Source organism: Pseudorasbora parva, chromosome 1 (genome assembly GCF_024679245.1).
Source record: "Pseudorasbora parva isolate DD20220531a chromosome 1, ASM2467924v1, whole genome shotgun sequence".
NCBI classification, from domain to species: domain Eukaryota; kingdom Metazoa; phylum Chordata; class Actinopteri; order Cypriniformes; family Gobionidae; genus Pseudorasbora; species Pseudorasbora parva.
This window is the reverse complement of record NC_090172.1, coordinates 68750803-68776375: the sequence shown is the minus strand read 5'-3', so window position 1 is coordinate 68776375 and position 25573 is coordinate 68750803. Positions and strand designations below refer to the sequence as shown.

Sequence of the window (25573 nt, the reverse complement as noted above, 5' to 3'; positions counted from 1 at the left end):
GTGATATGTGGTGACGTCACAATTGCGTTGCATTGTGGTATATGAAGCTGTCTGGAGTGTACATATGAAGTAGACTCGCTCACTCGGTCAAAATCGAGGGAGCAAGGGTCTGTCCATATAAACTTCCCTTGTCCACTTCATGAAGTGGAACGCACTTCAAAATAGCGGCGGGGATTCCCCCAAGGGGAAGTGCTTAGGGAAGTTTGCAAGTGCATGTCTTAAAGTGGAGTGGAACGCAGCACCGGTGCTACTGATATCTATCATCTGAGTTTGTAATATGAGGTTAGTTCTTTAATGCAGAATTTTATTTTGCTTTTGTAAAACATGTTCTTCCAGAAGACACTAAAATTATATCAAAATAAACTTGTTCAGAACACCATTCAAAATTAAAAACAGATGGCAGGTGAAAAAGTATTCAAACTAAGGTGAATGTATTAAATGAATCTTGATAAGGATACACTAAATATGCTAATACTGAATGACTGAAGTGAGGTCAAATTCATTGCACCACAACTGACTTTACATCTCAAAGACAAAAAAAAACAAGTAGAATCTTCAATTATGAAAACACACATCTGAGGATCACACATGGAGCTTCAGAAAAGCCAAGTGACAAAGATTTGACCAACTAAAAATAATTTGTGGTCCGAATGCAAACACCCACTTCACTGTCCATCTTTGTTCCACCAACTTGTCACAACATCTCATCTACATAAAGTCAAATTCTTAGCTTCTTTCCAAAGAAAATATGACACAAACATTATTTAAATATAGGCATCAGAGTTGTCTGCCTATTCAAATGACAACCAAGGACCTGTCCCTAAACCCTCACAATCTTCCTCTGAGTCCACACTTTCACAAAGTAATGCTGCTTTGACTGCCGGGAAGAAGTCTGCTGCATAACCCACACCAGTGCGGACTCGGCAGAAGTGCACATCGAGGGCGCATATCGACCTCAAAGGGGGCGCTCGCGAAAACCCTTCTGAGACCTAAAATGACAAATGGGACACCCTGCGGTCTCGTGGACTTAATAGACAAGTGCACACAGTGGGTCCAAGTCTGTCGGTGCAAAAAAATAACACCATAATCACACATTATTAGAAAAAAATAAGATTGTTGCCAGGTTAATATAGGTGGATCTTGAAAATCACTTGGCCTTATTGCTGGCTTCACTACATACCAAACCCAAAGATGTCAGCACAGAGAGAAATTTGGGAACATTTACATGTGCATTTACATTCATGATTTTTTTGACATAAGCAAATGACTTCAAGAAAACTTGCCATGCATATTGTCGAAACTTACTTCAAACATACTAAGTGAATATTTAAGTCTAATTAATTTTAAATAACATATTTTCAAGCTATTTTCAATTAACGCTAGGTTCTTTGAGAAACTGTACAGGGATGTCTTGCCCTCACAATCAAAAACATCCTTCCTGGTGACATTGTTGGTTTTGTGAAGTCCTGTGACTGCACCGCAGCTGAAAAAACTTTCTGAAACTTGTGAGAAACCGGAAGGAGTATTTTTGGCACAGAAATACTCCATCAAACTTAATTGTTGAAACTTTGGCCATGTTTAGCATTGAAATGTAAGTCTTTAACATTGTTAAAAGCACAGTATGCATGAAACAGCATTTCACCCCCCCCCCACCCAACCTCCTTTAAAAAAAATTAAAATAAAATTACTTTTTAAATGCTCGATGTTGAGCAAAAACATTAGCATGAATCCATAACATTATGGAATCCGTAACATTCTCCATTTGGTCACTTGATCGTGTTTTGGTTCCTTGCCACCGTTGACTGCGTTGCCTTTGGCTTGTGGCATGCTTAGTTGGAGACACTAAATATTCAACTATATTACTGATCTGCCTGAATTGACACTATTGTATGGTTACAAATGTAACCCTGGTTCCCCGAGAACAGGCAGCGAGAAACCGCATCTCATTGCCATGGCTCTGGTCTGCCTCTTCAGTTTTTTTTTCAGAAAAAGTAATAATAGTATTTTACCATTTTTAGATGATCTTAACTGTAGCCCTTTGAGATTTGTTCCAAATGTAAAGTCCAATGCAAATAAAATGTATTATTATTAATATATTTAAAAAGTCATAAGTTCTCCTAAAAATAAAAGCTTTTAGTCCTTTAAAAAAAATTCTCTAGAGCTCGAGGTGCCCTCAGATGGTTGGGTAGTGCATTCCAAATCCGAGGAGCGGCAGAACAGAAAGCCCGATCAACCATAGTGCTGAGCTTAGTCTTGGGAAGATGGAGGCGGTTTGAGATTGTTGAACGGAGTTGTAGTTGAAGGTGTGTGTGTGTGTGTGTGTGCGTGTGGGGGGGGGGGGGGGGGTTAATTCCATAGATGCACTGGTGGGTTAGAAGGGAGAAGTGGATGACATGTTCTCTACGCGCCCCTTATATACTTCCTGGTCACACTAGTGTGAAGTCATTGGCTGTAGTTGGCCAATACGATCTACCAGAGAGGTCTCAAGGGAGTCCCTTGACCTTCTGACCAGACACAGTGAGCAAAGTACTTTGCTAGATTATATAGCCTCCGTGTAGAGCCATTATCTTCCCACATCCCCCAGTGGCCAGAAGCACTATGTACCCGTTCATGTGTCAGCTTGCAACGCCACTCCCGCCCTCTGGGCCGGATACGAGCATCTATTTTCTCCAGTTGTGTTCCCCGGAAACGGCTAACCCTGTGAGCTCCTCCTTCACCCCTTTGGTGTCAGACGTAGCGGCCATCTGACACTAGTCCTACACCCGTATGCTTGTGGAACGTGTGTGTAGGCTGGGTTCCATATGTCCCCTAATGGCTACCCCATATGTGTATTCTCCATGATATCAGCTACCCTACTTGGCTAGCCCCATGTCTTTCCCTGGACAGAGCCTGCTCTGTCATCTCTGGGCCTGTTCTTTCCCCCCGGGGATCAGGTTGGATCCACCCCAGAGACTTCCATAGGTAGTACTACCCGGTAGGTTAGTCCTTGTGTGTATTCGCCACCTCTCCTTCCACTGAAGGACGTGGCTCCGCAGCGTACCATCTCCCTGAGCAGCTCACTTCCCCAGCGTTATCCAATAGTCATTCTGAGTGGGTCTTGCGTAACAGCAGTGACTGACAAGTCAATGTGCCATTTTAACCTGACTTTGTTTGGATAAAAGATATTAATGGTTCTGCATTGGTACAGAATATTTTGATATCCATATGATAGCTTGTTCTCTAGTTTATACTCCAGTCAATGAGAAAGAAAAAAATATGGTAATGGAGGAGAAATATGGGAATGGAGGAGGAGAAATATGATCATGTGACACGATTGACTGAAGTCACACTGGTATGTAAAGGTGAACTTTTGCATCAACTCTCGCTCTCTTTCTCTATCTCTTCCAGGAACACCTTTTATTAAATGCACTCAAAATAAAAAGCAGAAAGAATCGAGAAGTGAAAATGAGTGTTTTCTTCCGGACTTTGTCTCTTTTACTGGGTAAGTGAAACATCTTTTCTAAAATCTTGGGTGTTTTTGAAAGATGAGTCTGGAAACAGAATGTAGATCACTAACAGAAATAACTCATTCTAGAGAACACTTAATAATACCCAACTGACATTTTCTTTCTTAGGTGTGTATCTAGCAAAATACTGTACTTGGCTGATTCAAGTAGACATCACTATTCTCTTACAATCAACTAAACAATATAACTTGTGATTTAGTAGGGGTTTTGACAAAATGTTAATTGTTGAAGTCTATTTAATGAATGATTTAATGACTCCTTCACTCCTAAAGACTTCACTTGTTTCATTATACCAGATCAGTAAGTGTTATCAAACAAATCTCTGACTGAACGATTCAATAACAAATACATTTTTAACACTCACCTACTGATGTAACGGTGTAATCGATACAATCATTGTTTTAAGCAACACGTTACTTTCAAATGTTGAATTGCATAAAATATATGTGAGTAAGCTGAATGTGGCTATAGAAGAGTTATGTTATCTTATGGAAAGATAAACAGTTGTTTCTCTGAAACTCAGGTGAAGAACCTTATTATGCATCAAACAAATAAACGATTATTTGTTATTAACTAGCATCAGTTATATTACCTCTAATGTAAAATTAAAAAATCATATACTCATAATATACAACAACGCCAAGGCTTGGTTAAAGGGGTACTTCAGCGCTGGGAAGATGAATCTGTAGTTAAACTGGGTCATCAATGTAGTAGAAATGTGAAATTATTTTTGAATTTGGTGCTTTCTAGACTGAGAAAAGACAGAAAATGTATTTTTGTTTCATGGGGATGAAAGACTACAATTCCCAGAATGCTTTGCTGCCCTGTGAGGCCATTCCCAAAGCCACCAACTTGATTTCTGTGACTGAGTTGGAGGAGACAATACAATTAAAAACTGAACGTGTCTGATCAATATAATGAGTGAGTCACCACGCAAGTATCACAGCACTGAGCACTGACTGCAGGATTGAGATAAATGAGCTGATGAGCTCTCATGATGAGAGCTGAGGTAATCGCGACTACACTCGCGTCCATATATTCACAACGCGAGTACAGTATGGCGCGTTTCAGTTCATGCCTTTGCAAGCTTAACTTTCATAGAAATTAACTTCAGAGGTTAAAAGACTTACATTGCTCACCATAGCTCTGTTTAAATGAGTGCCTTTAGCTGAGCTGAGCTGTGAGTGTGATCTCCCATCCCCCATATGCGGGTTCAAAACAATTAAAAATTCAAAACAAATAAAATGCATAAATCTTTTGTCTCAGGGGGATATGAGGGGAGAAAGCACAATCATTTGAATATACTCCAGGGTTTCTACTGATACAAAGCCATATGCTAATTGCTGAAGTAACCCTTTAAGTGATATTTACGCTACACGTGGTTGACTAAGCAGTCCTATGGTGATGACTTCTTCCACTGGTTGTGCTGGGAGACAATGCAGTGGGAAAGGAGCTGGAATCCGTTTTAAAAGCCTTGAACACGAAGATCTGTGGATGCTGATCTCCTGGGGTCCTAAAATCTGGAACACGCAGATGAGGCCCTGAAGTAGGTGCAGAAGGTCCTTCATCTGGAATACGCAGATGAAGGAACCTCGAAGTGAAGGTTTGCTCTCCTGAGCTTAACCTTGTTGCAAATGTCTCTGGGTGTCTTTTGCCTCTTTGAGCCCGACATTCAGAAGTTGGTCAATCCACTCTGGTCTCTCTAGCGCAGAGACTCGGGACGTGCTGTAGTCTAACGTGCTGAACGTGCTGTAGACGTGCTGGACTAAAACTCTGTCTCTGTCCTCTCAGGCTGGAGGCTCAGATTATTGTATCTGTAGCTGCCTCACAAGCTATAGATTTAGATCCTCGGATCTTGTGTTGTCTTTCTAGAGGCTCAGAACTTGGTTGATCTATCACAGTCTAACCCTCACTGGACAGACTCAGAACATGGTGAACTGCTCTCTCTCTCTCTCTCTCTCTCTCTCTCTCTCTCTCTCTCTCTCTCTCTCTCTCTCTCTCTCTCTCTCTCTCTCTCTCTCTCTCTCGGACCAAAATATGTTGCATCAGACAGAAAAAAGATCTCGTTAATAAATTTTGTGATTGGTGGAGCAAAGATGGCAATCTGGTTAACCCAGAAGAGAAAAATGAAAGGAGAGGGGGAGATAGGTCCTGAGGTGGTCTTAAAAGCTCTTATAGCAACCAGAATCAAGGCAGAGTTTGCATATTTTAAACTAATGAATAATGTGGACAGATTTATTGAAATTTGGGCTTTGAATGATGTTTTGTGCTCTGTGGATTATGAAAATGAGCTGGTTTTAAATCTATGAGGTTATGTGACTGTGTATTTAAAAAGCAAAAAACAAAAACAAAAAATTTAATGAGATTTTGTAATTTTTACTTTTGACTATGTGACTGTATGGATATATGTATGTATTTACCAATGGACCTAATGAAACAAAAGTTTTTTCTTATGAGGAATGTCTTATAGTGTAAATATAAATGAAGGTGTGTTTAAAAGTTAAAAGTCTCTCTCTCTCTCTCTCTCTCTCTCTCTCTCTCTGGGAAACGTGATTGTACTGTCACAGTCTCATCCTCGTCGGAACCTTATTTCCCCTGTGTAACTCATTTGCATACTGTAAACATATATTTAAAGTATATTTAAAGTTTATCAATGCATTTCTCTCTTTCCAAACCACAATGAAAATACCCTTGGCAATATACTAAACAAATATGATGAAATAATATTGAACAGTTATGCTTTCATTAATTTGTTCATTTCAATGAGTGTGCGCACACCGGCGGTTTCATTGGGTGCCTGTCCGCGGGGACTCAGGAAGGTTCAAAATCCTGCTACAGAGCGCCAATGTAGGCTACTGATTTCACCCTGTGCAACAAGATGCACACATCGTCCAGCTCTTCTGTCAGAAGTGGATTCAAAACTGAGCTCGAGCGTAGGCCTATATAGCCTGATGTGCGCGTCCGGCGCTGAGCTTCCCCTCCGGTGTGCGACCCCCCTTGAAGCCATGTGGAAATTTTTGAAAGTGAGAGATTCCTGGGAGGGCACGAGGCGACGTGAGCACAAATAACCTGATATTATTTTTAAATGATTTGACTTGAAATACAGGCAAGACATATTTTTGTAGATGTGTTCCTAAAAAATATGCATACATTTTTACGTTCGCACGTGACTGTTTTAAATCCGTGTTAGACCCGTGTTTCCCCGTTGTCCGACCTGACCCGCACCCGTATCCGACACAGTTGGATGTTTTTCACCTGTTTCCGCAAAATTTACAGGTCCACCCGTCAGGTACCCATGGGTACCCGAACCCATGCAGGACTCTGCATGTGGGTGTTTGAATCGGGATTGCGTTGTGTTAACAGAGCCATTAAAAGGACATGATGAAGGAAAAAATAAAAAAAAAGACAAACAATGATGTAAATGTCACTAAATAGGAGACAAACTCAAATTCTGCTGTAAATCGGAACTTGTCTTATATTTGGCTTAATTTTGCACGGAGCCCCTAAGGGTAACATCTTGTTATTTGTTGTTCCTTTAGGGGACAATATTTTTATGTTCTTGTTTATTACTGTGAAGCTGCTTTGAGACTATCAGTGTTGTAAATAAAGTGCTATATACATTAAGGTGACTTGATTTCACTTAAATTTAAGTCTACTAATACTGCCCATCATTCTGTGTTTCTCATTTTAAGGATTTTTCTCAGCTCAAATCGAGGCAGATGAAAAAGAAGGTGAGATTTCATGAACTAAACACCATTACATCTTCTGTTAGTTAGTTTGTGGTGCTGTGTAACATTTTTAGGGCTTTACAATTTCAGACACAAAGTTAAATGAACTGCATTTATATAGAGCCTTCAACAAACCCATGGCCACCAAAGCAATTTACATGTTGCCTCACATTCACCCATTCATTCACTCATTCTTAACACTCATCCGGAGCAGCTGGGGTTAGGTGTCTTGCTCGTGGACACCTCAACACTGGGTCAGGTGAAACCAGGATTGAACCTTCCAGTTTGTAGCCAACCTACATGAACCACTGAGCCACTGCCGCTCCAATTAAAATAAATCAATGCATAATTGGATATTAAGATTTGTTAACATTTTTACCACAACACTGTAGATCTCTTCTTTCAGTTGTTCAAACAATGGTTCTTACTTAGATTATTGCTCAGCGGTGTGGTAGAGTGCATCAAGTAAGAAACAACTACAGTTAGACAAGAGCAGAGCCACAAGACTCACTTTAAACCCCAGGAATCTGAGCTGTTTTGGGGCCCTTTCGAAGTTTTGACATGCTCTGACATTTTTTTCAGTTGCTTATAAACACATTAATGGCAAAGTGTAATTACACTGTATTCAACAAACTGTGTTACTATAATATGTGAGGAACATGTATGTATAACATGTATGCTTGTATTTTTGAGAGAATAATGTTTATGCATGGGTTTTAAAAAAACAAAAAAATGATAAATTAAAATAAGCTGATAACATCACTGTTTTCTCCAGAAATATTATCCTGTTTGACACTGTGAAGCTGCTTTGACACAATCGTGATTGTAAAAGCACTATATAAATAAAGTTGATTGATTGATTGATTGATTGATTGATTGATCGATCGATCGAAAAGAATGGGCGCTCCATAGGCGTGGCTGTAACGGATTCACAGAGGCAGGATTCAAAAGCAAGTAATTCAGTTTATTTGACGGATAGTGTCACAGAAGTCAAAACTCAGAACAGTGAAGAAGTCCGGATAAGACAGAGCAGTGAGAGAGGCTCTGTTGGCGACACGGGCAGGCTGTGAGCAGCTGTGACTCGGGAGGTCGGTACAGGTAATCCGGGAAGGGATCCAGCGTTTCACGGAAGGGAGAAACGACAACCAACACGGAGACACAAGGGGAAACATCCAACAACGCTCTGACAAAGACAAGAGAGAAACAGAGAGACTAAATAGGGTGAAGGTGATGAGTTGCAGCTGGTGCAGGTGATCAGCCACAGGTGCGTGATGAGCCAATCCCAGGCTCCGCCCTCACCTACATTCAACACGCACCCAAGAGTGAGACAGGGAATCCATGAACCGTGACAGTACCCCTCCCCCTAGGAGCGTCCCCTGACGCTCCCAGCCGACCTTACCTGTTGATTGTAATCATCAATAAGGGAGTGATCCAGAATGTCCCTAGCAGGAACCCAACTTCTCTCCTCCGGACCGTAACCTTCCCAGTCCACCAAGTACTGGAAACCGCGTCCCCTCCGTCTAGAATCCAGAATGCGATTAACCGAATATGTTGGTTCCCCATCTACGAGTCGCGGCGGTGGGGGAACCGGGACTGGCGGATTAAGGTGGGAGTGAAAAACAGGCTTGATTTTGGATACATGGAAGGCGGGATGAATCCTCCTGTACGCCGGAGGGAGTTTGAGGCGGACTGTCACCGGACTAATGATCTTGGTGACAGTGAACGGGCCGATAAATTTGGGAGCAAGTTTATTAGATACGGAGCGGAGAGGAATGTTCTTGGTTGAAAGCCACACTTTTTGACCCACGACGTAAACGGGAGGCTTAGACCGGTGGCGATCGGCTTTAGCCTTGGTGCGCGCTCCCACCTGGAGCAGAGTCTCACGGGCTCTGGTCCATGTGCGATGACACCTCTGGATAAAGGCGTGAACAGAGGGGACCGCGACCTCGGAATCCAGACTAGGAAAAATAGGTGGCTGGTAACCTACACTACACTCAAATGGCGAAAGGCCCGTAGATGACACTGGTAACGAGTTATGAGCGTACTCAACCATAGAGAGTTGTTGGCTCCAGGATGAAGGATTCTTGGATACCAAACATCGCAACACTCTTTCCAGATCCTGATTGGCTCTCTCAGTCTGACCGTTGCTTTGGGGGTGATAACCCGAAGACAGACTAACCGTGGCTCCTAGTAATTTACAAAACTCCTGCCAAAATTTGGACACGAATTGGGAACCTCTGTCGGAGACCACGTCCATCGGGAGGCCATGTAACCGAAAGACGTGGTCTACTACAGATACCGCTGTCTCCTTGGCTGAGGGTAATTTGGGCAAGGGAATGAAATGTGCTGCCTTCGAGAATCGGTCCACGACGGTCAAAACGACCGTCTTGCCCTGGGAGGGCGGGAGGGCGGTAACAAAATCTAGAGCGATGTGGGACCAGGGTCTCGAAGGAACAGACAACGGCTGAAGTAACCCATGAGGAGGTTGGTTAGATGTCTTACCAACCGCACAGACCGAGCAAGCCAAAACAAAACTGTGAATGTCGCGAGCCATAAGTGGCCACCAAAATCGTTGCTTTATTAAACTGCTAGTGCGGTTTACCCCTGGATGACAAGCAATGTTGGAGCAGTGACCCCATTTGAGGACCTCGGATCTTAACCCCTCCGGAACGAACAAACGACTCGGTGGGCCGCCGGGCGGGGGCGTTACCCCTTCTAAGGCCACTTTGACCTTCGATTCGATCTCCCATGTGAGTGTAGAGATAACTATCTTCTCTGGCAAAATACACTCCGGAGTAACCGGGCGTTCGGAAGCATCAAAAATACGAGATAAAGAGTCGGGTTTGATGTTTTTAGACCCGGGGCGGTACGAGAGAACAAAGTCAAAACGTCCGAAAAAAAGTGCCCACCGAGCCTGCCTGGAGTTGAGTCTTTTAGCAGATCTAATATATTCAAGGTTCTTATGATCCGTCCATACAATAAAAGGTACCCCCGACCCTTCAAGCCAATGACGCCACTCCTCCAACGCTAACTTGACGGCCAACAACTCTCTGTTACCAATGTCATAATTGCGTTCGGCAGGAGAAAGACGATGGGACAAAAACGCGCACGGGTGCATCTTGTCATCTGAGGGAGAGCGCTGTGAAAGAACCGCTCCTACCCCCACCTCTGACGCGTCGACCTCTACCACGAACTGACGTGTGGAATCAGGGGCGACTAAGATGGGAGCCGAAACAAAGCGGCTTTTAAGTTTGGCGAATACAGCCTCGGCTGTATCGGACCACCTGAACGTCGTTCGGGGAGAGGTCAAGGCAGTCAGAGGTGCGGCTAGTTGGCTGAAATTGCGAATAAAACGCCGATAGAAATTGGCGAACCCCAGAAACCTCTGTAGGGCCTTACGGGAATCTGGACTTGGCCAATCCATCACAGCCTTAACCTTGTCGGGATCCATGCGCATTCCCTCCGATGACACGATGTACCCTAAAAAAGGAACAGACTGTGCATGAAAAGCGCATTTCTCCGCCTTGACAAAAAGCCCATTCTCTAGCAACCTCTGAAGCACTCGCCTGACGTGTCGAACATGTTCCTGGAGAGACGAAGAAAAAATCAAAATGTCATCCAGGTAGACATATATGAATTGGTCGACCATGTCTCTCAACACATCATTGACGAGTGCCTGGAAAACCGCTGGGGAGTTGGAAAGGCCGAAAGGCATGACCAAATATTCAAAATGCCCCCTGGGGGTGTTAAATGCGGTTTTCCATTCATCCCCCTCCCTGATGCGAACCAAATGATAAGCGTTACGTAAGTCCAACTTCGTGAAGACGGATGCTCCCTGTAACCTCTCGAAAGCTGAAGACATCAACGGCAAAGGATAGGTATTCTTTACCGTGATGTTATTCAGCCCTCGGTAATCAATGCAAGGTCGCAGAGAACCATCCTTCTTCCCCACGAAGAAGAACCCCGCCCCCGCTGGAGAAGAGGAAGGGCGGATGAATTTGGAGGCTAGAGAATCAGAAATATATTTCTCCATGGCCTCCCTCTCTGGAATAAAAAGAGAGTATAGTTTGCCCTTAGGCGGAGACTTACCTGGGAGTAAATCTATAGCACAGTCATAGGGACGATGCGGAGGAAGAGAAGCAGCTCGGGACTTACTGAACACTTCCTTCAGGTCGAGGTACTCCGGAGGCACGTTAGACAGATTCACCGTCTCACTCTGAAAAACAGAACGAGACACAGACGAACAAGCAGACACCAAACAAGACTCATAACATTTATCACTCCACGCAGACACAGAGTTTTGTCCCCAGTCAACCCTTGGATTGTGTAACTCCAGCCAAGGGTGACCGAGGACAATGGGAGCCAAAGGGGAGTCCAGGATGAAAAATGAAATGCGTTCAGTGTGGTTGCCGGAAGTGATCAGTGTGAGTGGTTCAGTGGTGAATGAAATGTCAGGGAGAACTTGTCCGTTAAGTGCGTTGACAGAAATGGTGTTCTTGAGTGCAATGGTGGTTATGTTGAGTTTATGAACCAGGGCAGAGTCAATGAAGTTACCTTCCGCTCCCGAGTCGAGAAGGGCAAGGCTGGAATAATCCTGGGCTGCCCACAGCAATCTCACCGGGAGGAGAGTGGAGGATGAGGTCTTTTCCACGGAGATCCCGCCCGACAGTAGCCTTCTTCTTACCGCCGGGCGTGGTCTTTTACCGGGCAGGAGTCTAGCAGGTGTCCGTTCCCGCCGCAGTACAGGCAAAGACCACGGGATCTCCGTCTCACCTTCTCCTCCCGGGAGAGCCGAGCTCGACCCACCTGCATGGGCTCCGGGTCGAAGGTGTGGCTGACCGCATCCGTAGTGCTGGCCTGAGGGCATTCGACGCTCCCAAGCTGAGGCTCCATCCTGGACCTCAGCCGAATCAGACGAGCGTCCACCCTCAACGCAAGATCGATGAGACCGTCAATCTTCTCCGGAAGGTCGATGGTAAAGATCTCCTTCTGGATGCGGTCAGCCAGCCCATGCAGGAACATGTCCCACTGTGCCTCCTCGTTCCACTTGCACTCGGCGGCCAGGGTGCGGAACTCGATGGAATAATCCGAGACCGAGCGGTTACCTTGACGGAGCTCTGCGAGTTGACGTGCCGCTTCTCTTCCGGTCACCGCTCGGTCAAACACCCTTCTCATCTCCGCCGCCAGCGTCTGGAACGAGGAGCAGCAAGGATGTTGATTCTCCCACACCGCCGTTCCCCAAAGTGCGGCTCGTCCGGAGAGCAGGGTGAGGACGAATGCCACCTTGGATCTCTCCGTGTTGAAAGTCTGCGGTTGAAGAGCGAAAAACAAGGAACACTTGGTAAGGAAGGCTCTGCAAAAATTGCTCTCACCGGCATAACTCTCGAGGGTAGGCAGACGTGGTTCCGGTTGCCGCGATGTGGATGGTGTGTGGGGAATCGGCGGTGGGTCGGGCACAGTGGGACCGACGAGTTGTTGCATCTGTTGGGTCAGCTCGGCCACCCGTGCCACCAAGGTGTGTACTGCCTTTCCTGTGGCAGTTAAGTTCGCCTCCTGCTGGTCCAGTCTCTCGTTGCTGCTGGTCAGTAGGGCGTTGATACTCGCTGAATCCATGGTTGGTCAGAGCGTTCTGTAACGGATTCACAGAGGCAGGATTCAAAAGCAAGTAATTCAGTTTATTTGACGGATAGTGTCACAGAAGTCAAAACTCAGAACAGTGAAGAAGTCCGGATAAGACAGAGCAGTGAGAGAGGCTCTGTTGGCGACACGGGCAGGCTGTGAGCAGCTGTGACTCGGGAGGTCGGTACAGGTAATCCGGGAAGGGATCCAGCGTTTCACGGAAGGGAGAAACGACAACCAACACGGAGACACAAGGGGAAACATCCAACAACGCTCTGACAAAGACAAGAGAGAAACAGAGAGACTAAATAGGGTGAAGGTGATGAGTTGCAGCTGGTGCAGGTGATCAGCCACAGGTGCGTGATGAGCCAATCCCAGGCTCCGCCCTCACCTACATTCAACACGCACCCAAGAGTGAGACAGGGAATCCATGAACCGTGACAGTGGCTCATTAGCGAATAATGAGACACTCGCAAACGACTGATTTCTCTCCCTTTTCAAACAGATTACATAAACACAGAATATTTGTTTTCGATTTGATCTACATGATTTAACATGACATATGTCTTATGTTTGAAGTCTTTGTAGCATTTAAGTTTAGGTATTGGGTCGGATAAAGAAATGTAGAATAAGGTCATGCAGAATAAGGCATTACTATGTGCTTTATAAGTACTAATAAACAGACAATATCCTAGTAATATGCATGCTAATAAGAAAATAGTTCATAGTTAATAACTAAACCTTAAAATAAAGTGTTACCTAAACGAATATAGAAGGGTTAATATAATAAGAATGCACAAAACTTTAGGTTGGCCACTGGTCAAGGATATAACTATTGTCTGCTTGCTTTGTTTTAGAGAGATTCCCTGTAGAGAGGAATGAAAATATATAATGATTTACCATCAGATATTACATGTTAACAAGTAAAATTAGTTATAAAAAATAAGTTATAAATAGTTATAAAAATATTTAAAGGAATATTTAATGGCACAATATATAGTAAAATGTTAATCTTGGTATTTGGAATGAATTTTGGGTGATACATTTCATTGACTTGACTTTTTATTGCTGTTGGTTTAATGTAGTTGTGTATTTATTACTTGTTGGGACCCCAAGAAGAGCAGCCAATGCCTAGGTAGTGGCCAATGGAGATCCAAATCAATGCTTGATCTTGTTTGCACGTCAGGAATTAATAACGTCTCGGTCTCTGGAACACAAACTGGTATCTCTGATCATGAACTTATAACAGTTAAATTTGACTTCCCTTTCGAAAGGGAACTCGCGCTGCGTCAGCTGACGCTACGGGGAACGCCTTCAGCGTGACAGGTGTCTGAAATCGCTATCAAATCACAATCCTACTGACCGTCGGCAGCTGGTGATGTCATCACCGTGCGACCAGGAAGTATAAAAAGGCACCGTGCCAACATGACAACATCCTTTCGTCTTCAGGGACTGTTTTGTCTGGTTCGCTGGAAAGTCGTAAAATGAAGTGCACACGCAAGGTTAAGGGAGCGTACAGGAAGTGCGCTGATCCGTGTCCCAGGTTTCTTACGCCTGAGGACACACACACCCTTTGTGTGCTCTGCCTGGGGGAAGAGCACGCGCGGGAGGTTCTCGAGGGGGCCTCCTGCGCGAACTGCGAGCGTTTTCCCTTGAGGACGCTCCGCTCTCGCCTGGCCTTCTTCTCGAGGGAAGAAGAGCCAGCATCTGGGAGCGGTCCTGCTCAAGCTGAGGCTGAGCGGCGCCGTCTGTCCTGGGGCTCCCAGATGGACCTGGCTCATCGTCTAGAGAGTACAGTTCTCGCGGATGATCAGCCAGGTCGCGAGAGCAGGCTGACGTAGGAGGAGTCGGATGGAGACTCCTCCTCGTCGTCAGCTCATGCTCTTCCGGTCGATCAGAGGATGGCTGTGGATGTGGGGGAAAATGAAGCTGAGGCTGAATCCTCCCAGCCATCCTGCCCCGTGTATGGGGAGCTGTATGATGTAATGGGGCGCGCGGCGCTGAGACTTCAGCTGCCGTGGCAGAGAGCCAGGGGAGAGGCCGCCCGCCCAGACAGATTGGGCGATCGGTTTCTCCCCGACCATAGCCGCCCAGCTCCCGGGAGCCTTCCATTCCTCCCCGACCTTCACGAGCAGGTCGTGGGGGCATGGAAGAAACCCTACTCGGCGCGAATCCATCGGCATCAGCGGTTTAACTTCGCTGATGTCGAGGGATTGGCCGAGGCAGGGTATGTGTCGATGCCGCCCATCGACGAGACGTTCGCGAACTATCTCGCGTCTGGGCGGCCATCGACACTAAGAGCTCCTGCCCTGCCGTCTAAACCATTAAACCACCTCGCGTCTTAACGGCAGGGCATACACGTCGGCGGGTCAGGCGGCGGCGGCCTTGCACACAATGGCAGTGTTGCAGGCCTATCAGGCCGATCTGCTGAGGGACCTCGATCAGGGGGAGGGCCTACCCCCTGATGCGATGGCTGAGTTGCGCCGCACCACGGATCTCTCTCTCCGGGCGGCCAAACACACAGCAGTCGCCATCGGACGGTCGATGGCGGCTATGGTCGCCACGGAGAGGCATCTGTGGCTGAACCTGGCGGACATCGGGGGGAAAGAAAAGGCTTTTCTCCTTGATGCCCCGGTCTCGCCCTCTGAGCTTTTCGGCACCTCCGTCGAGGCGGTGGTGGGAAAGTTCAGAGAGGCGAGGGCGCGCTCAGCGGCGTATAGAACGTGTATTCCGCTGAGGTCCGGGGCGGCGCCCAGGCAGGAGGGTGTCCCTGGCCCTTCGAGGTCCGAGGAGCATCGATTGGGCCAACGCAGCAGCGTAGCCTCTCGGGCGCCCCCTCCGTGGAGGAGTAGGACGCAGAAGAGGCGGGACACCCGCAACAGGAGGAGGGACATCGGGGAGAAGAGCCGCTTCCAGCGCCGGAAGCGGGGTGGTGAGTCTCCGCCCCCGAGGGCGCGGAAGTGATGTGAATATGTCCCCTCCTTTGTTTTCTGTTGTGTTTCTTTTCTCTCCCCGGGCGCGCTTCACACCAGGCCGCGCGGGCCGATGATGAGCGGATGTGAGACTCTGACGGCCTGCCAGGCCGGTGTGTGCTCTGCCCGCACACAGTGCATCGTCTCTGGGAATAGCGGGATTTCGCGGCCGCCTCCAAAATCGGCCTTGCTTGAGAATGAAGCGCCCCACCCTCAGGTTAGTGCGCCGAAGCATGCATGTTACATGAAGCGATGAGGCACGGAAGACAGCGGGTGAGTCCCCTTTTTAGGGCAAACATTCTTCTTTTTAATGCCGTATGTTTGGACTCTATGCGTCCCTGAGGGATATTTTGTCTACAAAAGATGAAGTAAAGTGTAACAGTGGGCCTGTAGTTCCCCGGTAAAGGTGGCTAGAACGATGTTTTGTATAAACACAGTGTGTTTATGTAGGTTGTACGTTTGCTTGTGTAGCAACAGTAGTTTATAAGGCTGTTTCTCTTCTGGATATGTGTAATATGAGCAGTTGAGGCCACCGCACATGCCGCGGGCATGTAGCGGCGATATAAACTGACGTATGTTCTCCTGGCGAACGTTTTTAGCTGTAGCCACCTCTGGGTAGCGTTGGCACCTCTGCTAGTGAAATATCTAGATTAATTTGTGAGGTTAGGCTAGCGCATGAACTACAGTAAGGTCTGTCCCAGCCCTATTTAGGGCCGTTGTGTGTGGGATTATCAGACCGATGCTAGTGCATCAGGTTGGCCTAGGCTGTTGATGGGATGACGGTGGCGTCTCGCGGTGGCTTATCGCCCTGGCAGTTGCCCCGGGCTCCTGTCGGTGGTCCCGTAGGAGCTTTATATCCCTACCCGGCCTCCCCGCAGTAGGGTCGTCCGGCCAATGCCCACCCCCCTTCTGCATTTGGGGGTTATTATTAATGCATAAAGGTGTTTAGCAGAATGAATCGCGACTCAGCCAGTGGTCGTGGGGACGGGGTAGGCGTCTCTTCGCGGTGCGCAGTTAGACTGGTTTTGCTAGCCCCGCCCCCCAGAGCTAGTGCGGCCGCCACTTCTGGGCGGCCCCCCGGCTTGGTTCAGGAAATGGCCGGTTATGTGTGTGTGTGTTCAATATCTTTCACTTTTTGCTCTGTGTCTTCTGCTTCACCTTTTAGGCTCGGGTCGAGCTGTACTTCGCAACCATCTGAAAGCATCGGTTGGTAGGATGCTCCCCTGGAGTCCAAACACTGTCACGGCTGATGCCCTTGCGCGGACGGCGGACCGCTGGACGACCAGACGGCCGCCCTGGAGGCAGGTGGCGTAAGTTGTACTCCCCTCGCTTTAGAGGGTTCAAGGCGCTTAATGCTGAGTGCACTGCTGTGGGCATTGTGTTTTAGGTCCACGCTGGTAGGCGCTGCCTGAGAGACTGCGCCGTCGCAGAAGGCTGCTATGGGCCGCTGGGGCGGACCGACTATAGAAGGCTGGCTGGCGGGAAACGCCAGCCGAGGCAGTCCGGGCAGTTAACTCTGGGTCAGGTGGTAGGCCTCAGTAGGCCTCCCTGCGGGTGAGTTCCGACGTCGTGGCCCATGTGAGCGGGGAGGGTTCTCCCCAACGATGTCGGTTGCAGTAGAAACCTCGTCATAAGTAGGCCCCTAACGGCCTCCCTGGGGATGAGTCCCCAGGTAGTGACTGGATACCCAGTCCTCATCAGCCAGCAGACAGCCACTGTCAGCCCGACTTTAAGGGCTCGCTGAGTTTCAGCACGCCTCACATGGCGTCCCCTGAGGGGGTGACCTAGGGTTCCGACCATTGGTTGACAGGATCTAGGCCGCTTGAGGCCGCCTGTAGGGTGAGTCCCGGTTCCCAGGTCTTGCAACAGTGTGCGCGGGTGCTAGCCAGGCGGCTAGCATAGTCTGCTATCAGGGACGGGCCGCTTCAGGCCGTCCTATGATCGTTTCCCGGCCCTGCGGGGTTTCCGGTGGGATTTGCCATCGGATAAGCACCGTATGTCACCAATCTAATAGGGAACTGCCATTCGGCAATAGGCCTCTCCGGGCCGCCCTAAAAAAAAAAAGACCGGACTGTACGTAGGCATCAAACAGGCCTCCCTGGAGGCGAGCCCCGGGAACGCAACAGCTCCCAACAGTTTGCACGTTGGCTGACAGGAAGTAGGCCGCTCTAGGCCGCCTGAGGGTGAGCCCCCGAGCTGGGATGCTCGGTAGGCCAGTGTATTATGCTGTCAGGCCTCTTTTGGCCTTTTTGGGAGGGATTCCCGGACCAGGTCTCGGTGACAAGCTAGCTATTAGCATGGGTGGCTTCTGGCGCTATAGCCTCACGAGCCCCCTGAGGAACCAGTAAAGCCACCTGCCTGCAGGCCGCCTGAGGGTGAGCCCCGAGCTGGGACGCTCGTTAGGCCAGTGTATTATGCTGTCAGGCCTCTTTTGGCCTTTTTGGGAGAGGATTCCCGGACCAAGGTCTCGGTGACACGCTAGCCATTAGCGTGGGTGGCTTCTGGCGTTATAGCCTCATGAGCCCTCTGAGGAACCAGTAAAGCCACCTTCCTGCGGCTTTTAACAGCAAACAGCTAACAATAACGGTGCTGGGTGGAGGCGCCTCATGGCCTCCCTGGAGGGGAAACGGTTCCTTGAAACAGGAACGTATAACTGGCTTTGGGCTGACAGCTAGCGGCTGCCCGCCGGTGGGTCCCGGCCTGCGCCGGTATAACTCAAGGGCGGGCTTATGCCCTAGCACAACGAGACTCCATTTCTGCTGCGCAGTCCCTTCAGGACAGGGACTGGCTAGCCTACAGCATGGGTTACCTACCAAGCTGGCTTAAGAGCTCCCCTCATTGAGGGTCGTCTGCGAGCTTAAGGCCGCTTGAGTCTGATCAGACGGGCAGGCCCCCCTCGGGGCCTCCCGGGTAGATCAGTCCATAGGCCTTTTTTAGGCCTCCTGAGCACCCCTGTAATAAATGTGCTCAGTAGATCCTAGGATCGAGCAGAAGAGACTCCCCTCGATGGCAAGGGTAAGAAGCACTAAGCTGAGTACTGCTCTCCAGGATTCCCGTCTCCGAGTTCCGGTCTGAGGAGGACACTGCCACTTTGCAGTCCCTCAGTCTGGATGCTCATGAATAGAGCGATGTCCGGAGGCTCTGTTTTGACAGACAGGGTTGGCCAAGCTGGGGTGTCCCACAGAAGTGATGCCAGGTGAGGCCTCCCTGGTGGCATTCGGTGAGGGGTTTTCCCGAATTAGTGACGGCTGGTGGCGCCCTCGGGTCCCCTAGCCACATTCCCTTAAGGGACTCCTTCCTTCGAACGTAGTAGGTCCCAGGCCCTCGAGCAAGCCGAGAGTAGGAAACCTCAGTAAAACTTGTTTAGGTTCTCTCTTAGGCATATAGCTTGGGCTATGACCGTAGGGAATGATGTCACTGGCAGCCTGTGTGGCTAGAGGGGGAGTGGTTCAGACTTTCCGCGAACACTCGTCCAGGCAGTTCTCACTGCCAGTAAGGGGCGTGCACTCCCCTCAGCATGGCGGCGTGGGTATATCGTTCCCCGTAGCGTCAGCTGACGCAGCGCGAGTTCCCTTTCGAAAGGGAACGTCCCCGGTTACGTATGTAACCTTAGTTCCCTGAGAACAGGGAACGAGACGCTGCGTCACATGGCCATGCTTCAAGGTGTGCCTGCCCACAGTCCCTTCAGACGAAGCGGATGTTGTCATGTTGGCACGGTGCCTTTTTATACTTCCTGGTCGCACGGTGATGACATCACCAGCTGCCGACGGTCAGTAGGATTGTGATTTGATAGCGATTTCAGACACCTGTCACGCTGAAGGCGTTCCCCGTAGCGTCAGCTGACGCAGCGTCTCGTTCCCTGTTCTCAGGGAACTAAGGTTACATACGTAACCGGGGACGTTTCCTCTTCCGGAACCTTGTCTCAAAACTGCTATAATTATCGTAATGTTAAATCTGTCAATCCCCTGTCATTTTCAGACTCTATTAGTGCATCTTCTCTGTCTTCTTACTCTGATTTATCTTGTCCTTCTGCTGTTCTCTCAACTTACAACTCTGCTATCTCTGAAGCCTTAGACAATCACACCCCTATGTTAACAAAGCTGGTACCTACTTCTCATACATCACCCTGGTATAAACCTGAGCTCCGACTCATGAAACAAACTGGCAGACGCCTCGAGCGCTGATATAGGAAAAGTGGTCTGGAGGTGCATTACCAAGATTTCTGTGCCCACCAGTTGAATTACAAACTAGCTCTCAATAACACACGTACAGAATACTACGCTTCTATAATCAACACTGCTAAAAGTCGACCAAAGACATTATTTTTTAACTGTTAACAAACTTCTCAACCCATCATCACATCTCATTACTGGCTCAATTGACATCTGTAACTCATTCCTTCACTTCTTTGTAAATAAGATAAAATCCATCTATGAAACATTTTCATCTAACTCATCTGAAGTATTCTCTAACTGGTCCTCACCACAGTCCACAAAACACACCCTCTCTAGCTTTACACCCACCAATAGTTTGGCTGTTAGCAACCTAATTGCTCATACCAGCTCATCCACTTCTCGGTTGGATCCAGCACCTACTTCACTTCTCAAAAACTGCTTGCCTGCTATCTCTTCTCCTATTGCTCATCTGATCAATTGTTCTTTTTCTTCGGGTTCTGTCCCACTAACACTAAAAACAGCTGCGGTCACTCCTATTTTAAAAAAACCTGGGCTGGACTCTTCAGTCATGAATAATTTCAGACCTATTTCTAATCTTCCATTTGTTGCGAAGCTGCTTGAAAAAGTAGTTGCCTCTCAACTACAAGCTCATCTCTCTGTAAACAACCTTCCTGACCCCTTTCAATCTGGCTTTCGGTCGGGCCACAGCACTGAAACAGCCTTGGTAAAAATTACTAATGACTTGCTAAAGTCTGCTGATTCTGGTTGTCTTACTATCCTTATCATGCTTGACTTAACTGCTGCATTTGATACTATATCTCATCAAATACTCACCTCTCGTCTATCTGCTATCGGCATCACGGGTAGTGCGTTATCATGGTTCATATCGTATCTCACCGATAGACAATTTTTCATTAATATTCAGAACTTCAAATCTTCCCCATGTTCTCTCTCTCAGGGTGTTCCTCAAGGCTCTGTTCTTGGACCACTTCTGTTTAATATTAATCTGCTACCATTCGGTCACATTATCCGTAGTCATGGGCTCAGCTATCATTGTTATGCTGATGACTTGCAAATTTACATTTCAGCCCGCTCCATCTCCACTCTCCCCCTGGACTCATTGAATACCTGTATTACTGATATTAAAACCTGGCTTCATAGAAACTTCCTTAAATTGAATAACGATAAAACTGAGGTCACTGTATTTCGGTCCACTACCCATTCTAAAAAAGTCTGAACTGAGTCTACTTATTGATGGGTCCTCCGTAATTCCATCTCACACTTCTAAAAATCTAGGCATAACATTTGACTCTGCTCTTACATTTCAAGCTCATATTAGTTCAGTTACCAAGACTTCATTCTACCACCTTCGTAACATTGCCCGACTACGACCAGCTCTCAGCTCTAAAGATACCGAAACTCTAATCAATGCTTTAATAACCTCACGTACTGATTATTGTAATTCACTGCTTATTGGGCTTCCCGCTAAAACTATCGCTATACTACAATATGTACAAAATTCTGCTGCCAGAGTCATCCACCAAGTCAAAAAAATCGGAACACATTACCCCTTTGCTCTATAATCTTCATTGGCTACCTGTCTCTATCCGCATCCAATACAAAATTCTACTGTTAACTTTAAAAATGTCTGCATGGACTTGCTCCCCATTATTTATCTGAGCTTCTGCCCTGGTATTGTCCGCCACGTACTCTCCGGTCATCTGACTCTCACTGTACCTCGTTTCCGTCTCTCTACTATGGGTGGAAGATCGTTCAGTGCTGTGGCCCCGAAACTCTGGAATTCCCTCCCCTTTTCTCTACGCGACACTGTTTCTATATCCTCCTTCAAGTCTCAACTAAAAACATATATTTTCTTAAAATATTTCCAATCTTTCTCTGCTTAGAATAGTTTTCTCCCCTGTATATTTGTATGTTTTTCCTATATTGTTTATGTATGTCTATTTTGTGTATGTATGTGTATTTTTTTTTTTGTTGTACAGTGACCTTGAGTATGGGAAAGGCGCTATATAAATAAAAAAACGTATTATTATTATTATTAAGAAATAATCTTAGATCATAGATGGAAAAGACTGCCAATACAGGCAAGTTACTAAGGAAAAAAAAAACAAATATTTTAAGATTTTTTGTCAGTTATTGCACCACCTCTTGCCTGATCTCCACCACTTTGTATAGATATCTTCAGAGTTCACACAAGCGTGTGTCATATTTGTTGTAAATAGGCTATCTAATTTCTTTTTGAGGTTATAGACACTTTTTTATTACACTTAATTATTAGAGTATAAAAATGACCCATGGGCACCATTCCTAACAAAATGTTGCCATCGACCTATGTTAAAAAAAAATATATATATAATAATAATAATAGCTCGATCAGTCTAACGGTTTAAAAAATATTCGCAAGCGCTTTTTAAGTGCAAAATCTCACTGCTGATTTGAAAATTCTCAGGCTCCTTTAGGGTATTGTTCCTATGATACATACCAACTTTTTTTTTTTTAGATATGCCAATGTCCTCATTGACTATCATGTCACCCTGGACCAGAGGTCCTCAATCTCTGTCCTGGAGGGCCACTGTCCTGCAGAGTTTAGCTCCAACCCCAATAAAACACACCTGAAACAGCTAATCAATTCCTATAAATGCATTGATTAGCTGTTTCAGGTGTGTTTGATTGGGGTTGGAGCTAAACTCTGCAGGACAGTGGCCCTCCAGGACAAAGATTGGGGACCCCTGCCCTGGACACCACGTGCTAATCTTCAAGTAATTCTGATTCTGGTTGAGTGGTTATAGCATTTTCATGTTTGTTTGTTTTTCCTATTATAGCGCCACCAAGTGACCAATTGTCACACACACAAAAAAAAAAAATTGATATCAGGAAAAAGCTCATAGATGTGTCCCAAATTTAGTGAAAATATCTTGTTCCGTTTATGAGTTATAGCTATTTTAGCAAAAGTGGCCCTGGCCACATTGAACATTTTGGCTCCCCTTAACAAACTTGAATCAGAATTTCGAATCTTGTTGATAATTATTGATATTCACTCTCCAGATAATATAAATGCACTGGTCTGATCGGGCCAAAAGGATAGGACAAGTTTGCAAAACTTACGTTTTACACTTAACAGTACGTTTAAAAAAATAAAAATTAAAAAAACAATACCCACATATTCTTGGTTATCTGATCTCATCTATAGTTTGAGGTTATGTTCACATTTTTCAAGACTGCTGAAATAGCTTGAGTGTTATTTTATTTAGTCATCAAAACACTTTACTGCTGCAAACCTGCTTTTTCATTTCTTCCATCAATCCACCAACAAGGTCTATGTTACCTGTTTGATTGAAGACATGTTGTCATAGTGTTTGCTACTGTAAATGATTACATGTGAATGTAAAACCATCTAAACCTGTAAGTCAAGTCAGTTTCATTTGTATAGCACTTTTCAGTTGTTTTCCCATGAACATATTCCAGTGAATGCAGCAGGATGGGGCACACCCAGCCAGTCGGCGGTATATTATGATTGGTATCCCCAAAAAGCTCTGGATTTGAATCCCTCCACCTGTACATATATACCGGCACAAACCAACCCGTGGTGGAGGCTGGATCTGCTGAAGGTGTACACTGTGAACAGAGTGGTCATCACTAACAGGCTAGACTGCTGCAGCGAGAGCATAAACGGGGCAGAGATTCGGGTCGGAAACGTTTCTCCAGATGCTTTCAGCAACCCCATGTGAGTCTCTCTGATATATTCTTATTTACAGAGATTTATCCAGATGGCTGGTAAATGTTTATATTATTATAAAAGCATCTTTAGAACCAGTTAAATGTTTGCCTACACTCTTCACTGATCATGACTCTGACCGGTTATACAGAACTAGAGGTCTTCATGGGTCCAAAAATGTGTACCCGTACCCGAACCCGAACAGACCTGACTATCTCATTTTCCACAATAAACTGCTCTTAAAAATTTAATAAACAAGCTGCGAAAAATAGCTTTGTCTAAGCCTACCTAGGGTATAGCCATCATCTCCCATCCTTGTACCTGATTGTGATGTATAATATTCCTCTCTCGTTGTCCCAAGCATGCTTGATTCACTCATCATTTCAGCTGTAAAAGTCCACTTTATGTCAAGTTGACGGATTTATGCATCTTTGCAGATTTGCATTTCGACTCGAGTTAACTCACATAATAACTTTGACTGTTTGCCCTTTTGAACTATAAAGATTGCTCGTTCAATGTCATGGCCGCTGATGCTTTATTTATTTGCCATAATTTCTCTGAGACGAGTCTGACTATCAGAACTTTAAGATTTAACAAGACGGTTTATTCACATTGTTTTTACAGTCACAGGAGAAGCTCGGGGAGTGCATACGGGAAGTGTTTTTTTACGACCGGATGTGAAAAGCGTGTTTAAACACATTAATGAAATTGATTTGGAGGTATTATAGCCTAGGTCAGTGATGCCATCAGAGCACCCATGAGGCTATAAATAGATGAGCTCCATATGTAGCCACCACATCTCTTTTGTTTGAAGACCAGTCCTGGAGCATCATCAGCAAAGCCTAGCGATGCAGAATCTCGTTCTGCTTTATCAGGGAACAGTGTTACAGTCAAGTAACCCCAAGTGCTCCCTTTCAAAAGCTACACTCTGCATAAGCTTATGCATATGGGAATGCGAATACCCATGCCATCGTGCTTGATGGACAAGGATACAAGAGGCGTCAGACATTAGCTTGGGATGTCGACTCAAGGACATGAGAGCCCGAAGTAGCATGAGCATCCAAGTTATAAAATCTTATGAATGTGTGCTGAAAGGACCAACCTGCTGCATAACAAACACTTTGTAAGGGAGCACCCCTTGCTAACGCAGTAGAAGAGGCGACTCCCCTGGTGTAGTGAGCCCTTAATCCTAAGGATGAAACTTGACTGCGCACCTCATAGGCAAGAGTAATAGAATGCCTGACCCAGTGAGAAATTGTGTATTTGGTGGGGGCAGAACCTCTGTTATGGCCCCCATGGCAAAATAAAAATAAAAAATTGCTCTGACTTATGCCACTAGCTAGTGCAGTGAACGTAGGCCTGAAGAGCATGGACTGGACACAGTCTATGAAGACTCTCCTGATCCGGCATTGTGAATTGTGGAGGACAGAAGGTTTCAAGAGTGGCAGGATGTACAGCCGAGAAAGGAACCTTAGGCAGGTGGTCAGGATGAGGATGCAAAATCACTTTCACCATTCCTGGGGAAAAGTCTAAGCAGGATGACGAAATTGACAGAGTCTACATATCCCTAATTCATTTTCTATAGAAGTTACTGACATAAAAAAAAACATCTGTCTGTCAGAAGTCTGCTTGAGACTCACTTTAAACCTCTTGTCAGTTTCTCTAGAGGTTCAAAGGGGGTCTCAACCAGACCCTCGATGACTATAGCCAACTCCCATGAAGGAATCTTGGTTCTTAGAGGAGGCCTCAGCCGCCTGAACCCGCGAATAATGCGCGTGAACAGAGGATGCCTCCCAGGCGGCACCTGATCCACCAAAGCGTGGCAAGCAAAAAAGCGGCC

At 46.4% G+C, this 25573-nt stretch overlaps 1 protein-coding gene across 1 annotated transcript in view; it reads left to right on the top strand.

Annotated features, from left to right (window-relative positions):
* The first annotated feature begins 3444 nt into the window (after positions 1-3444).
* The window catches only part of LOC137081391 (uncharacterized), a 33775-nt gene continuing 11646 nt past the window's right edge, over positions 3445-25573 (top strand). The window contains exons 1-3 of the mRNA XM_067447647.1: positions 3445-3481; positions 7199-7237; positions 23484-23742. Of these exons, the coding sequence (XP_067303748.1) occupies positions 3445-3481; positions 7199-7237; positions 23484-23742 (335 nt within the window). The remainder of the gene's footprint in view (positions 3482-7198; positions 7238-23483; positions 23743-25573) is intronic.